Source organism: Mizuhopecten yessoensis, unplaced genomic scaffold, assembly GCF_002113885.1.
Source record: "Mizuhopecten yessoensis strain PY_sf001 unplaced genomic scaffold, ASM211388v2 scaffold9467, whole genome shotgun sequence".
NCBI lineage: Eukaryota > Metazoa > Mollusca > Bivalvia > Pectinida > Pectinidae > Mizuhopecten > Mizuhopecten yessoensis.
Window position 1 is genome coordinate 348085 of NW_018408062.1, and position 16398 is coordinate 364482.

Genomic DNA, 16398 nt, shown 5'->3' on the forward strand with positions numbered 1-16398 from the left:
CTAGTGTCATGTTTACTTAGCTTAATACATTGTAACTAGTTACAGGTCTATTTAACTTAATGCATTGTAACTAGTGACATGTCTACTAAAGTTAATGCATTGTAACTAATTGAATATACAATGTATACTATATGTACATTGTATGTTTATAGGCATTCCTATTCAACTTTATACATTCATCTCTGACTAATAAAATAATCGTTCTTTTTTACGAGTTTTGTCCCTTATCTTCATTTTGAACTTTTATTCTGTCCTTTTTTCAGCGGCATCGTCATCAGTGCTGCATTCTTTGTCAGTGCCTGAAAGTTCACTTTGCTTCTTGTATGAACACCCAGATGTCTGTAGTGTTGTCTGATACTAGTTTGCACACCATGATTTTTGTACACGCCTATCCACCATGTGTACTTCCGGTGATGAACATCGAAGTTGAGACTCTCGTAATATGGTTTCAGATACAAAATCTGTTATGACTAAGACCTTCACCGGTAGGTTGCTGGTGACCTACCAACATTCATGAGAACATCGTTTGGTTCTGTTTTTCGTACTTTATTGTTACATTTTATTTTTTTGTGACACTGTGGTAGATATTTCTGTTTTGCGGTATGTTTTATGATACAACTATGATATATATAGTAGCACTAAACGTCCAATTTTCTGGCATAACCGCCTTCCAATAGGTATAAAAAGGCATTCCGCGTTAATATTTTTGAAAGATATCTACAGTTTGTTTCTTTTTATTTTTCGATTTTTCCCCATCTTAATTTTTAAACCATAAACATTTTACTAGTTGATCGCAAGAAAACAAAATAACCAAGAAGTATGTATGTATACTGAAGTATATCTGATTTTTGCAGGCAAACATCACGTAGACAGGAAGGATCAATACACAGGTGAAGCATTACATGTCTACAGCCCGACTAATTATCGTGATTGGAATTGTTACCATGGAAACTGCTCTTTCATTGATATACTCCTTCCATCATATCATAACCTGTCCAAACATATACTCTCTGTGTCGGACGAGGTCATTTGGAAAGCATCGACTAATCCAAAGAGGAACACTCTTTGATGGCTTTAAGGTAGGTGTTATTATAGTAGTACAGATTAGTGTTTAGCAGAACCTCCATTATTTGTTTGTAAATATGGTATGTACAAGGTACTCATTCGGGCTGAAATGAAAATGATCGTCCTGTTGATCTCTATGTATGTCTGACGCGTAAGTATACATATATAGGTACACTGTACTTTCAGTAACGTAATATGTTATCATACTGCACATTGTTTCGTCCAAACAAAGAAGAGAAATTAATTTGTTCTTGATGTATAACATGGCCTATCCTAACACTGATCTTCGTAGTCCACAATTTCAATTGTACGACACCGTTGTCAAAGAATGAAACACAAAGGTATCACATGTACCTATACATTTGATTTATGAAATGCATTGAAAAATATTTTTATGAAAAAAATAATGCATGGACTTTACAGGTTTTACTGCTATAACTATGTTTGGTCTTTTCGTTTGTATTTTTATAAAATCACTTAGTACACATTGATTTAACAATACTATTTGTATAACGTTGAACATTTGTTGATAGGACGTAATACTGTTGAATATTTAATACACCATGTTTTCAATTTATTACTTAAATGTTCAGAAAACAAATCATCATAATTTATTATCGTACGATGTTCAGTACACACTGTTAAATATATACAGCGGGACATGTGTTTCACATCACTGACTTGTTTTCTTTCACAGGTACAAATAATGGTATGTGCGATGTCAAAGCTACATGCGGACCAACATGAACATGTGTCACCTACCAGTCAGCATTGTAGGTAAGTACACATATCTTGGAGTATGTTCACCTTGCCTCAATGATAAAGATTAAGTGACACTTCCCATTGTCTTCGTACAATAGATCATTCACGTAGATACGATATGTATCTGACATAGCGGTACATTGGTACAGACAATGTCACTTCAAGAGTTCCTATTGTATCGGTGTCTCAGTCATCGATGAAGCAGGAGAACCTTTCCCTTCTGGAACACTTGATCTTATTATTTTTTTGCCTTTTCAATGGTCTCTATGCAAATCGTTCCATTGCTCATTTTCCCCCTGGTTTTATCGATTTTATTTTTTATTTTTTTATTTTTTATAAATGCAAAGTGTCCGTCCATTGGTACATGTGATTGCATACTTATATATATATATATAGATATTGTGGGCTTTGCTGGCACACAAATTTGATAAGTGGGGAAAACTACAGGTATTTAAAAAGAAAATCTAAAATAATCGAAATATTACAGAATTAGGATAAGTGAATGATGTATATATATATATCTATTGATTACTTTCTTCTGTATAACGTGCAAGTACTATTTCCAATTCATTAAACATTGGCAGCATTACTAAATATCCCGTGGGTTTGCGTTCCACGTGTACAGTCTGGTCGCATGTTAATACTATCAGACAAAATTACATTTTTCACGCGCCACGCGTACCAACAAGCTTTCTCCAATGTAAAAGAATAACGACTGGGAACTATTACTTTTATGTTACAATAGCAAAAGACTTTTGCTTTGCTTTTTTGGTGGAAAAAAGGTGTTCTTACAACAAAATGGCTATCAAAGTATTGGTCAAGTGTAGCATAATATGATATAACCCATGTCTTGATAAAATGCATAATTAAGGAAACCCATAAAGTCAAACCACAATAGAAGACAATCGGAAATCAAAATCAATACTAAAAGACAACAGCAGGAACCTTGCTTTGATACACACAGGAAATCAGCTAGGTGACATCGACAGATAACTAGCTTTGAAACATTTTAAATCGGTGATAGCAACATGAAACTAGCTAGGTGATATCAACATGAACTTAAGGACAAAAAGATAGACAAATACTTACCAAAAAGCTAAAGCCAGTCATATTCATATCATGTAAGTAATTTGTATTCATTCATTATGCATGTATCTGAGGAAAATCCAGTTTTCATCCATCTGATTTCATAATACCTGTACGGACAATAATAAACATAAAAATTTTCACAACAATCCAAAGTGTTTAAGGATGCTCAACCCTTTTGCAATTAACCAGAAGAGTTCATTGAAACTTTCACATAATGGTTATGCAACTTTGAAAAGGTGATTATAGTGGGTTTTTTTAAGTGTGTGGCGTTGCTTGGAACAATCATAGCAATAACAAATGAAAACAAAACTTTTAAACCTTCAAATATTTTATTTATCACAAAATATGTTATTTATCACAAAATATATAAAACACGTAACACAAAGTGTTTTTTATTGAAATTATATGGATTAAAGTGATTCTCTACGAGCTTAAAGCAGCAAAAAGGTAATGTCATCGACCTTGTAAATTAGTGAAAGCACGTGAAATGTACATCAGTCCATTTTCATACGCTTCATATATGACCTTCTTGACGTCGTCTGGTCTAATGTCAGTGTGTTCCCTTGAGTCAATATATGTCTTTGTATATATGAAGACAACTCTCATCGGAATCAAAGTGGTAACAAAATGAAAAATAAATGAATTATAAAGTCATTGTTTATATTTTGTTCAATTTTTCACTCTTTACGTATAAAACTATGCGTCCTATCTGCTTTTAGCTTGTAGATAATCGCTTTTATCCATACCATTTTAGTACAAATTCTTTTTGTAACGTTTTTTTTATATATTTCGTTATTAATAAAATATTTGTAGGGTTAATTGACGATGCTTCCGTTCAATTTTTTTATCGTTATTATTGTTCCGAACAATTCCACACATCAAAAAATATGAAAAATATTAAAATTGACAAAACCTCAATTTTTTGGGGTATTTTTCCAAAAATAATCCCCAGTCTACTCAGAATGTTTAGATTTTTATCACTCATCTTTACATTGTTGCATAATCATTATGTGAAAGTTTCATCGTATTCTTCCGGTTATTTGTGAAAGGATGGTGCTTCCTTAAGACAGATACTGGTGCAGATTTTCTCAAAAATGCAAAAATGACAGCATTATTTTTTTAATATGTGCATTAATATGATATTTATTTTTATCAGACATGTAGAGGTATAGATCTAAGATAAAAGTTAGAAAAGAAAAGGCTTACCCAGCTGGAAACATGGTAAGGTGTGGGGTTTTTTTCAGTTTAATATTTCATCTTTGTGTTTTGATTTTTGGGTTCGGATGTTGTCGGATATATAACTCTGCGAGGCAATCCATCCTCTTATTGTGTTTTCATCTTGTCGTTTATGTTATTTATGTAAGTGTTTATGTTTGTCTTGGCAACAGGACAGGTGATAAATATGTTCTAGCTGTCTTTATTACGTCCAAAAATTTAAAGGATTTTTTAACAAATACGTATCAACTACCCATATTGGACCATAGTGTCGTCATAACCCGTTAGACTTCCTATGTATGTATTTCTTTTTTTTATTAACTCGTTATTCTTTTCACTGTTTGCAGCACTCTATTCACTGTTCCGGATGGTGTCCTGCTTCACATATGAACAAGGTAAGTCGTTTTGCAGATTATATTTTTAATTTAAGTGCATATAAGTTCACTTGGTAATAAGTAAAGGCTTAACCCAATGTTTCGATGTTTGTACCACATAAAATACTCGAAAAGGTATAATAATTCGCAAAGACACGCGGAAAATAGCAAAGGTTCAGAAAGTGTTAGTCCCCTATTGAATTTTTTAAGGTTACATGGTTATGGCAAAGTTGTGATAAAAATACGAAAAAAGGAAATAGCATCGCAGATACTTTTATCACTGTTCGGACATGGGACAATATATTTTATCTTATTTATATAATATCGTTTAATAAAGTGAAGCAAACCGTCAAAAATAAAACAATAAACCGAAGCGTCACTAATGCATCTTAAACCATAGCTTCATTTTTACATAAATATATCAGAAAGCTTACACTGTCAATATATGTCGGCGAATCACTCACACAAGTAAAACCACAGCGTCACTTATATTACAAAATAGCGTTATTAATGCAAAAAGTATGCCACAGCGTTGGTACTTATGAAAATACGTTAGCGTACACATAGTATCATCTGTTTAAAAAATGTCACAGCATCACTTTTACATAAACAAGAGCATATTGAAGTATCAACAAAACTATGATACGAACTCAAAATCGATAGAACTACATTTAGATATGAACAAAGGATAAATTAACACTGAGACCCTTGAAAAAGTCAAAAAATAATAATAAGACCAGGTGTTCCGGAAGGGTAAGCGTCTTCTCCTTCATTGACGACAACCGCCAAGTCTTAAGCACGTCATGTCATGTCTTCACTGAAATAACTCGGGCAGTGACAACAAATCCACAAGGCTCACCAATAATCATAATAACAAAAATAATCTGCATGTCACACGAATAAACATATACTGGATGTTAGTTACAAAGAACATTATACAACAGTTTAAATATTCATAACTGATAAATGCACAATATAAAAAGCTTTGCATGTTTTTTAAAACAAATATACAATCGCGATTACTAAATACACCGAAGAGTCAAAAACTCAAAAAGACAATAATATATGTTAAAAGACTATTCAAATATTCCTTTTTATCATGTTTTGCATCATTAAGCCGTGTCAAACACTCAAACATTATTTTACCTTGTGACGTAGACTAAAAGATATAAAAGTTTCGTTTTATGTTCATAAGGTTTTATAATGAAAATTATAAGATTTCTTAAATTCACCAATCACATGATTTTGAATGTACACTGTATGTTAAAAGATTTAATATCAACCACCAACTACAAGACTTTTCGAATCGGAATAAAAAAATATATCCTTATACCTCACAAGATCCGGGTTGTTCACTACAACACTTCAAATATGAGAATTAAATCTCAAATATTAATTACATATTTGAATACGAATCACAAGTTTTATAATATAAACCCTGCAAGTTAGAACACAAATAACACAATTAAGAATGCAATGTAATCAAAAGATTAAAAAACATATAATTATCAAAAGGTGACTGCAATGTTTGTTACAACACATATCATTGGGAAATCCATTTGAATATACTATGTCATACGGTCATGTCATAAATATGGTATTACATACGTGTAATAAAACCTAAAGATGAAGCGATTGGTCAAACCATGGGAACATATTCCTATGCTACAAGAGGTACTACTTATATTGACTATAATAAATGATACATTTAATGCTACTTTAAATATATTTGGAATGCCAGTTTGGTTAGTAAATTCATTGCATTTGAAACTGTTCATCATTTAAAGAAAATCTGTAACTACTGTGCACTGCGCGGAACGACAATACTGTGATTGGAACACCTTGTTCTTTCACCTTTATAGAGTCATTTGAAAAAGAAACACAACCATCTGATACATATAATTGTGTTTTTTTTTCAAACTATAAACGTTATGTGATAAATAGAATTATACATACGTGTCCATATTATATTGAATTAGTAAATCTCTTATTGGCTTGTGTCAGGTTAACTTGTAACTCGTTTATGACATTTAGTATTATATAAACACTCATGTAAGCTCCTCTATGTAATACACATTTAAATATTTCAGACGTACCTGACACTAACGGCAAACTATTCTTTTATGTAACTCCCTTGTGCTCGGACAATGCTAAACCTATCCTGTTCATCGTCCCTCAGTCATCCCGATCCTGTTTTGCAACCATAGCAACGCCCTTCAACGTCACAAACGTTCGTTTCAACAACGGTTTGTCTCGCAGATTCTCGGTGGATTGTGTGGAACCCAAATGGAACAGTCTTGGTGAAATTGGTAAAGCCTAACGATTTCAAACTCTTAGAATTACACAACAATTTTCCGTGTGAATGTATTCTATTTTAATATTTGTCTCTTTTTGTTTCAAATAATTGATAAACATATTAAGTAATCATTCATCATAATGAAAGAAAATTTTATGTTTCGACGTCAAGACGTTGATAGACAAAATTGTATCTAACTGTAAGAAATATGTAAGGTTTAAAATACTTACTCATTTCTACAGGAGGCCAAATCCGGTCGACTTGTGAATTAACAGTCTACGTGGAGTACAGTAATGACAATTACCTCGTCCATCCTCTGGATATCGCTGGGAACAAGTACACTGTCGCAGTTCCTGCTGACTTCACGTCTTGGGAGTGTTTCATCGCCATATTCCCAGTACGTAACGCAACCAACGTCACCGTCATGGCGGAAGCGCCGACAACTGATTACGTCCTGATCGACGACAGTAGCTGGACCAAATACGACTCCAAGTACAAGATGATGGTTACCCTCTACGAATTTGAAACAATTTATATCAAGTGTGCTTGTAGTTTGTCTGGTGTAGAAATCATATCACCAAATGCCTTCTTGGTTGTTGCTGGCGCCATACCAATACATCCTAGCCCTCGAGCAATTCTTATTGAACAACTTTCGTCGGAAACTACATGGGGTCGACAGTTCTTGTTTCCAATGCCAACTCTTGTTAACATCACAGCGACATTGTATATATTTGGTATGTATCTGCTAATTCACATTTTTGTTTCTTTATAAATGTAATATCGTTTAATTTTTTTGTGTGTATTTACTTATTTATAAAATTGTTTTATCGCTTCGAATTTACCATCTCTTTTAACTAAAGCATCTTGATCGAACATATTTATGTATCAAATATGTATTGATTTTGTCATAAATTGAAGTAAATACAATGTAACATAACTTCTATAAATATCAATTTTTATGTTTATTTTTCTCATAACTATGTATATCTGAGTTTAATGATGATATGTTAATTACGGATTATACAACATGGATGCTCTGTGTGTACTGATAAATCATTTCCGGCTATGATTTAACTGGCAATATTATGTTCGATACAATACATAATCTGTCATGTAGATGAATTATAAATACACATTTTGTTGTTTGTTACAGGTAAAAACAATACAGCTGGTCTGTTTGTTAATACTGATCGTGTTAACCCTAGTTTTGTGTCTATATCATCATTCCCCCACATCCTGGAGATCGAAGCAGATGAATACATCCACGTTATATCACCCAACTCGTCCGTCTTACCCATGGTGCTGATGGAAACTTTGAATAATGACAGAGACGTCAGATTCATGTACATGACCCTACCACCAGTGTCACAGTGTCTTCCGAGACATCGATTCAACGACGACAGAGGAAACCGAAGTATGGCGATGTCTCTTTGGGGTACATTCGGATACAACTACCTGATTAATTCGCAGAACCTTACAAAGACAGCACAAGTCACGAATTTTACTCATGACAACATATACCTTTATACAAATTTTGAAAGTTATCTTAGTTTTGAGATAATACCGAAACGACATACAACATTATTTCCGTCTGTCTGTGGTATTGTTGAAATTGCACGTAGAAAACAATATCATCTTTATTCACTTGGAATGCGGCAAACGAATGTATTCGATTCATGCGTCATTTCCGGCAAACTGACATTTACAGCAGCAGATGGAAATGATAACGACTGCGATGGTTTGGTGGACGAGGAACTCAGAAATAAGCGTGACGATGATGGAGATGGTTTAATCGACGAAGATGTTGGCTCGTGGACGAACGTTAGACGACAGGTTGATGGCGAGGAGGCATTGGTGATGGAGGGGGCCTTAGTTGCCGTCATCATTTCTATCGTAGTGGCGTTGTTTGCCGTAATAGCCTTTATAGGAGGGATGGTTGTGGCCGACCAGCTGCTGGGCGGAAACAGTGTAGCACCCGTTCTGGATAGTCCAGATTTACAGTAAATCTCAGGTAGAATATCAACTGGTTCAAACGTATTAGTATTACAATATCTGCACAGATATAAATGTTCTCTCTTAGGGAGTGGATACTTAAGTTGAATCTCAGTATTATAGCATATCGGATAGAAAGTAAGATCCATTGTTATTGCACCATCTAAACTCGAGAATCATAGATCGCACAACATCTCCTACAGAATATATCAACATGTATGTTTATCAGGTTTACTACATGTACCAGTGCTAAAGATCTATAAATTACACAGAGCTCGATAAAAACATACTAACACTATAATAATAATCCAATTTTACATTAGTATCAAGTCTTTACATTAAATATAACACATTAATGATGCATGTTACGTTTTCTTACAAATGATGAAAAATAATATCTTTCACTAGAATTCTTTTTCTTTTATGGTCGAATGTGAATATATAATTACTTGTAATTAAAATCACGGAAATAGCACGTGGTTACGTCATAAAACAAGGTGCGCTTATTCACATATCTCTTTTTTCACAACACACACTCACACACTTTTTACCCATCTTTTCTAATTTCAAATATCAATTGCTTACGGCAAAACAATAGTTTGTGATAAACACTACTTTTGTCATTGATATGACACATGATGACACATGTTTGTTACATAGGAAAAACGGATCCTTCCAAAACATTTACATTTTCACTGGTGTGTTGTATAAATGACACACGACAAACAAAAATGTTTCTCAATTACATTCTACCAACAAATATTTTACACTACATTCAACCCACAAAGACATCAAAAACAAAACAAATACATGTACCAGCATTTAGCCTAAACACAACAAACACTTATTTTTCATCTTAATACACAAACAACAAATATACTTAAAACTAACAAATTACCAACACATACATGTATATGCCAGGTTAACACACAGCTAAAAGATACATTATAAATTAACACAAAATCAACACTGGTATTTTACACTAACACACAACTAACAGATAAAGTCATTATCGACATGCAAAAACAAACATATGTTACACTAACAAACTACCAAACACTGTATCGGACACGTATACACAAACTACAAGTGTATTTTACAGTAACACGTGAGACGGAACTGGACATAATGTAATATTAACTAACACACAACAACCACACATATTTCATATTTACACTCCACAAACACATTTATTTCATACTAACACACAACAAACACATTATTTCATACTAACAGACAACAAACCCATTCATTGTATACTAACACTAAAAAAAAATATGTTTTATTTTAACACACACCAAACACATTTATTTCGTACTTAAACACAACAAATACATTATTATTCGCGCCACACATGGCTTGCAATTTTATTTCAATTATATAACAGTAGTATTTCTTTTGTACTTTGTCATGCAACAAATATTTCAAAATTAATTATGATTATTGTTATCCTTTTGTAAGCAATAACACGGCCATGTTATATACCCTAGATGGAATGTTATCCAACTGCCCTATGTGTCCGTTCTAGGAATGGCGTGTCTAGATGCGATACTAACAGTTTTACATTACTCAGCAAATGTCCCCAACGATACCAGTCTGGCCTGAAGTATTGTGATTTTTATGTTTTGACAATCGACGTCCGGAAAAAAGTAATGTATTAAGGAATTCAGGCATTTTTCCTTTGAACTTTCAATTTTAACATTTATTAGAAAATATTTTAACTGTAATAAATGTATTCGTCGGGGATAATATCATTTTATGATATATCACATACCTTCCTTAAAAAACAGTACGTGTCATTAATACATTTTTGTTTCAGGCATTTGATGAAAGGTTAAATCCCATCAACACAAAAACAGAACAGGTGTTTAGAATTTTATTTGTGCGTAATGTTTTGCATAAACATTATGTTAAATGGTGAAGAATCACTAGCAACTTCATTCATTTCATTTTTAAAAGCACATTTTGAAAAATATTTTAGGAATTTAAAGAACTCAAATAAGAATTCATTACTTATCGAAAATATACATGATATGTATCGAAACTAATAAGGTTATTGCCACTGTTTTAATGGACACATGCTCATTACATAGGGGTATTATATATCGTATTACACGTATATGAAATTATGCAACATCGTATTATGTTATATCAATGGAATCTGTACATCTATATGAACTTGATCTCGCTTCTGTTTGCATGGTCCCAAATGCCACGAGAAATCATTACTTAGAACGAGGCAATAACGTATAAGTGTGCGTGATTTTTCTTTGAACTGTTTGGACATGTATCCTACATTAACATTGAATACATCCTTAACTATACTTGACTCTAGTTAGAACTCTTTTGGGAAGGATAGATACATGCATCCTATATTTACATTGAAAACATACTTAACTGTACTTGACTCTAAGTAGAACTATATTTGGAAGGATAGATGCATGCATCCTATATTTACATTGAATACATCCTTAACTGTACTTGACTCTAAATAGAACTATATTTGGAAGGATAGATAAATTGTACAGGCATCCTATATTTACATTGAACACATCCTTAACTGTACTTGACTCTAAGTAGAGCTATATTTGGAAGGATAAATACATGCACCCTATATTTACATTGAAAACATCCTCAACTATACCTGACTCTAAGCAGAACTCTTTTGGGAAGGATAGATACATGCATCCTATATTTACATTGAACACATCTTTTACTGTACTTGACTCTAAGTAGAACTATATTTGGAAGGATAGATAAATTGTACATGCATCCTATATTTACATTGAACACATCTTTAACTGTACTTGAATCTTGGTGGAACTCTTTTGGGAAGGATAGATACCTGCATCCTATATTTACATTGAAAACATACTTAACTGTACTTGACTCTAAGTAGAGCTATATTTGGAAGGATAAATACATGCACCCTATATTTACATTGAAAACATCCTTAACTATACCTGACTCTAAGTAGAACTCTTTTTGGAAGGATAGATACATGCATCCTATATTTACATTGAAATCACCCTTAACTGTACCTGACTCGGGGTAGAACTCCTTCGGGAAGGAAAGTAAAACAAACTAGTATCCAACTTTTACACCGGATACACCCTTAACTGTACCTGACTCGGGTAAACTCTTTTTTAAATGAGGGTATCTCAGTGAACGAAGCATACATCCTTAAATGTACTTGGTTTAGGTGAAACACAGTTTAGATGAAGAGTGCTTTACAGCAATGCAATTAATATCCTTCAGTTTTTGTGACTTCGGCAGATATCTCTGCTGCATAATAAGCATTTTTTCAGTTTTATTTGTACTGTACATAAAACTTCTGTACCGGTGATATATTGTTTTTATTAAGAAGATGGTTTCTATTATGTTTTGTTATCATGTAAAATCTTTATAATATTTTTTACCTTAAAACTCAAATATGGATTGTACACTGTTTATGACATTTCTATGCTTCTTCTCCAGAAGTATCAGTTCATCATACTTAATTTTCTTTATTTGGCTGATTTAGACCTAATATTTGTTTTATTTCTTGTTTGTTTCGACCCCCTATGATGGATCGTGTACTTTTGAATGTGGCGTTATTACGTTTGATACTACGCTTGGAATTACTTTAATCCAATTTCCTGAGAATGGTCTTTTATTTTAATACAAAAGCATTATACATAATGTTATATGCAAAAAGTATGTGTTTTTATGAACTTTATATGTATAATGATGAAGCGTGTAATTGGTTGATTGCATGGTCTGATGAAATTATTGACCCTCAAGATTACTCTTTTAATATATTTATTCATAGTTCACTTTATTTAAACGACGCTCCGTTCTTATCAGGAACGGACCGAATCCTTGAATATATGTAAGTCAGTGTAACGCCTTATGACAAATTAAACTTATTATGTTTTCGTATAATTCTATATAAACTTTGTGTGCCGAGAGATTATGTAATAAGATGTGAAAGGTATTCAAATTATTCCATCCATTATTTCAAATGAGCGACGCTTAAATGATGCATATTGACTTGTACAAGTGACCGTACAGTTTGTACACAGTAACAAGGTGTCAAGACAAATTTATTCAATACAGTTTAATATTATGATCTTAAATCGTTATTATTTAGAATTAAAATGGTTCAAAACATTGTTGTATTCACGTGTTTGTATTTATCAAATTTGAGGTTTCTCTTGTGAAACTAATTTCTATTATAAATATTTACCACAGTCATTATAATGCATATTTCAACCTTACTTGGCTCTTTTCATACGTAAAATAAAGAGACCCCCCTCCCTGCAGAGCCCTGGAAAACACCACCAAAGAGACGGCAGTATCCACGCACGTGGTCTACCACGGGGCCATGCTACCCACTTCATAATTCCAATGACTGTGGTGAGTACTTATAATAGAAATTGGTTTCACAAGAGTAACCTCAATTTGTTATCAGAATACGTTACCACAGTCATTATAATGCGAATTCGACTTACTATTGTACCACAGTGATGTCTCCGTGGAGCGATGAATGGTTCCAACTAACAGGACCCATTCCCCCAGAGGAAGAATTCATAATATCTTTAACTTTGTGACCAGAGCCTGATTATGACCAGCATTCCTGATCACGCAGATAAGACATAAGAGGCTCGGGCATAAGAAGAGGGAGGACAGACGACGGAGTGGGCAGTCAAAGGAGGACCTAAAGAATACAACCCGTCAGACTGTCCCGACAAAGATTAGAAATAAAACTCCGTAAATGTAGAATGACCCCTCCAAACAGCAGCTGACATGACCTCAGCGTAAGAAGAACTATTAAACGAGGCCCACGAAGCACCTAAGGCTCTGATCACCAGCCGACTCATACGCAGACTGAAAAGTCCGTGCTGGAGAGACTGTAACAGCCGAGATTGGTGTCCCAAACCAGGCAAAGAGACCGGAACACCGAACGCTTGAGGTGTCGGCCAGAGCATTCAGGGTTCAGCTCAGAAGGGCCTTCCGAGTCCAAACCATACGATTCGTATGACTTCGAATCAGAGAATTCCCCGGCTTAATCCCCATCCCGAGTCTCCGTAAAATTGAAGCAACAGGGGAAACCCCGAAGAACCTCCCTCTCATCGGTCGGAGAGGCACCCGCCGAATCCACCTCCATCTACTTAACCCTCCGAATAGGGATGCGAGGAGGGAAGAGACTGCGACCTACCTGAAGGAACTATTGTAGGAGGCAAAAGTCCCCGTGAAGCAGCAGGAGCAGGATCAAGATAACCTGGCACCTGCTGAAAGGGAGGAGCCGACACAGAAGGACGCCGGAAGTTACTTGTAGACTCAAACTCCAAAATAGGAGCCTGAGACACCGCAGAACGACCAGCAGCCTTAGTCTTAGCCTGACAGAACCAGCAAAAGAAGCTGGCCGGGAGCGCGAACGCTTACGGCCAGCTTGCTTGGAAAATCCCGTAGACTCCCGTAGGCGGTCGGTGATTGGGGTGGGGCGAATAAAGGAACCTGTTGACCCCAATGCGCTCCGTTTCCACCTGGCAGAAAGGTCGGGTTAACCAGGGAAGGTCTTGGAACAGAGCCACCACCCTAACGACCAAACCCGGTGGCAAGACCGGTTTGGGGGAGGGGCGGTGTAGGGAACGTAGGGCCATATACACACCCGTCGCCATGGCCGCACCTGGCTGACCTTGCCAACCTCACACTGATGGGCCAAAACATGTGGGGCAGTAAAACCAGCCCCACCTGTAGCGCAGCCTACACCAGCAAAACCGAACCCAGCGGGGCCGGCACCAACCGTAGGAAAATTGGGGAAGGGGGCACAAGAAACAGTGCTGGAAACACAGGTTAAAACCAATTGAGGCTAGCGAGGCCAATGCATCACTAACCACCGGACCGGGCAGCAAATGATGCACAGGTATGGACGGTGTGCTAGACGCTATCATCGAGCCAGGGGCAACATCAGGGGTACAGGACAGAACCGTATCTGTAGCTAAATAATACGTCAAGTCAAAGATTTAAAATTTGTTCTAGTAAGTTCGCTAATGATATTATATTCATTCAATCCTATGCTCACAGTTTTAAAAGTGATCAGAATATTTTAATTTCACCTTTGGGAGCCCGATACCACTATAAAGGATACTTCGTATGCTGACAATTTTATCATTATAGGAATTTTAGGAATTATGTTTCTCGTCTCAAAATTGCATATCAATATTATCCACGTCTCCAAGGGGCAGCTATAGGGCATATTTACAGACAAATGGAACTTCACATCGATTGATATTTATGGCCACTAAAGATGGGTGAAACCAATACAAATTTTGGTAACTTTTTTTTTTACAACTAAGGTCGATGCCGGAGTGAACAGACATAGACTTTTCATAAATAAATAGAATTTAAATTGGAAAGTACTCTTTCCATTCATATTAATTATTGATTACTCTATTTGTATGGCAATCTGTCGTAAAAATATAGTGATAATGTACCTTTTCCACTTTCCTTCAAAACGGACAAGTGTCGATTGATATACTAGAGTTATCTTTCTTGGTACAAGCGCTACGTGTATCAACAGTGAAGTTAACATAAAATGACAGCTATTTTCTACTACATCCTGGATGGTACGATGGTTTTCATTGGACAGAAAAAGATGTTATTGAATGACGGCTCATACACATGATCAAGGCGTGAAAGTATCATTATTCAATAATTCTTTATTATATTACAATTCGTACATGTATGCAATTATATTCCAGCTTGTGACATTTAATATGATATGGACTGTAACGTAATAATTGCATAGAGTAGACAAAGACTCCCATCGGTATATTCAATGCACAAAGCTGAGCAATGCATTGACTCAGAGATACCGAATTCTTCCAAAGCCGCTTTTTATCACACAAAAAAAAGATAGTCCGTTATTACTGGTTACGCTATCTCGTTATAACGAGTTTGTGTTATGTAGTTATTACGAGTTACGTTGTCGATATTACTGGTTACGCTATCTTGTTATAAAGAGTTGTGTTATGTAGTTAATACGAGTTACGTTGTCGATATTACTGGTTACGCTATCTCGTTATAACGAGTTGTGTTATGTAGTTATTGCAAGTTACATTATCTCGTTTTGACGAGTCACACCATGTCGTTATTATGAGTTACGTTGTGTTGGTATTACGAGTTATTTTCGTGTCGTACTAATCGGCTTCCGTAGTTTTCATTTTTAATGGATAAACTAGTGTTTTCTATCCTACGTGCTTTGAACAATGAATACCAATATAGGTCTACCTAAGGCCCGGTACAAACGATTCAGGTGATAACCGCAGTCTCATCATTCCATTTATTTAACCATTTCATTAAGAAATCAATATCTTATTTAAATGTCAATCGTTACAGATCATGTTCACGTATGACATCCGGACCTTCTTTAGTAAAGCAGCATTTTCACGAAAGAAACTCTCATAATTTAGCGGGTTGCTACATGTAGCATAAATTCTATATAAAACTATACGTCTACTTCGGGACACACGTTTGTCCTTGCTAGGACTTCTTGGCATCTCCAACCCCGAATGTGTTTGCAAGATTAGCATTTTTGAGGTACAACACCTGAGTACCAAC

The 16398-nt window shown here is 35.0% G+C and overlaps 1 protein-coding gene across 1 annotated transcript; it reads left to right on the forward strand.

The window, feature by feature from the left end:
• The first annotated feature begins 903 nt into the window (after positions 1 to 903).
• LOC110458174 lies at positions 904 to 8853 on the forward strand. The gene is made up of 6 exons (XM_021509774.1): positions 904 to 1079; positions 1763 to 1842; positions 4479 to 4526; positions 6596 to 6814; positions 7044 to 7535; positions 7955 to 8853. Exons 2-6 carry the CDS (start codon positions 1797 to 1799, stop codon positions 8803 to 8805), a joined length of 1656 nt encoding a protein of 551 aa, XP_021365449.1. The 5' UTR covers positions 904 to 1079; positions 1763 to 1796; the 3' UTR covers positions 8806 to 8853.
• Positions 8854 to 16398: the final 7545 nt, after the last annotated feature.

Bases quoted from the DNA above. Each gene is read 5' to 3' on its own strand.
- LOC110458174 (XM_021509774.1), top strand. From the start codon at position 1,797: ATGCGGACCAACATGAACATGTGTCACCTACCAGTCAGCATTGTAG. The intron at 1,843-4,478 runs GTAAGTACACAT...CACTGTTTGCAG, and splicing joins CCTACCAGTCAGCATTGTAG to CACTCTATTCACTGTTCCGG. The intron at 7,536-7,954 runs GTATGTATCTGC...TGTTTGTTACAG, and splicing joins AGCGACATTGTATATATTTG to GTAAAAACAATACAGCTGGT.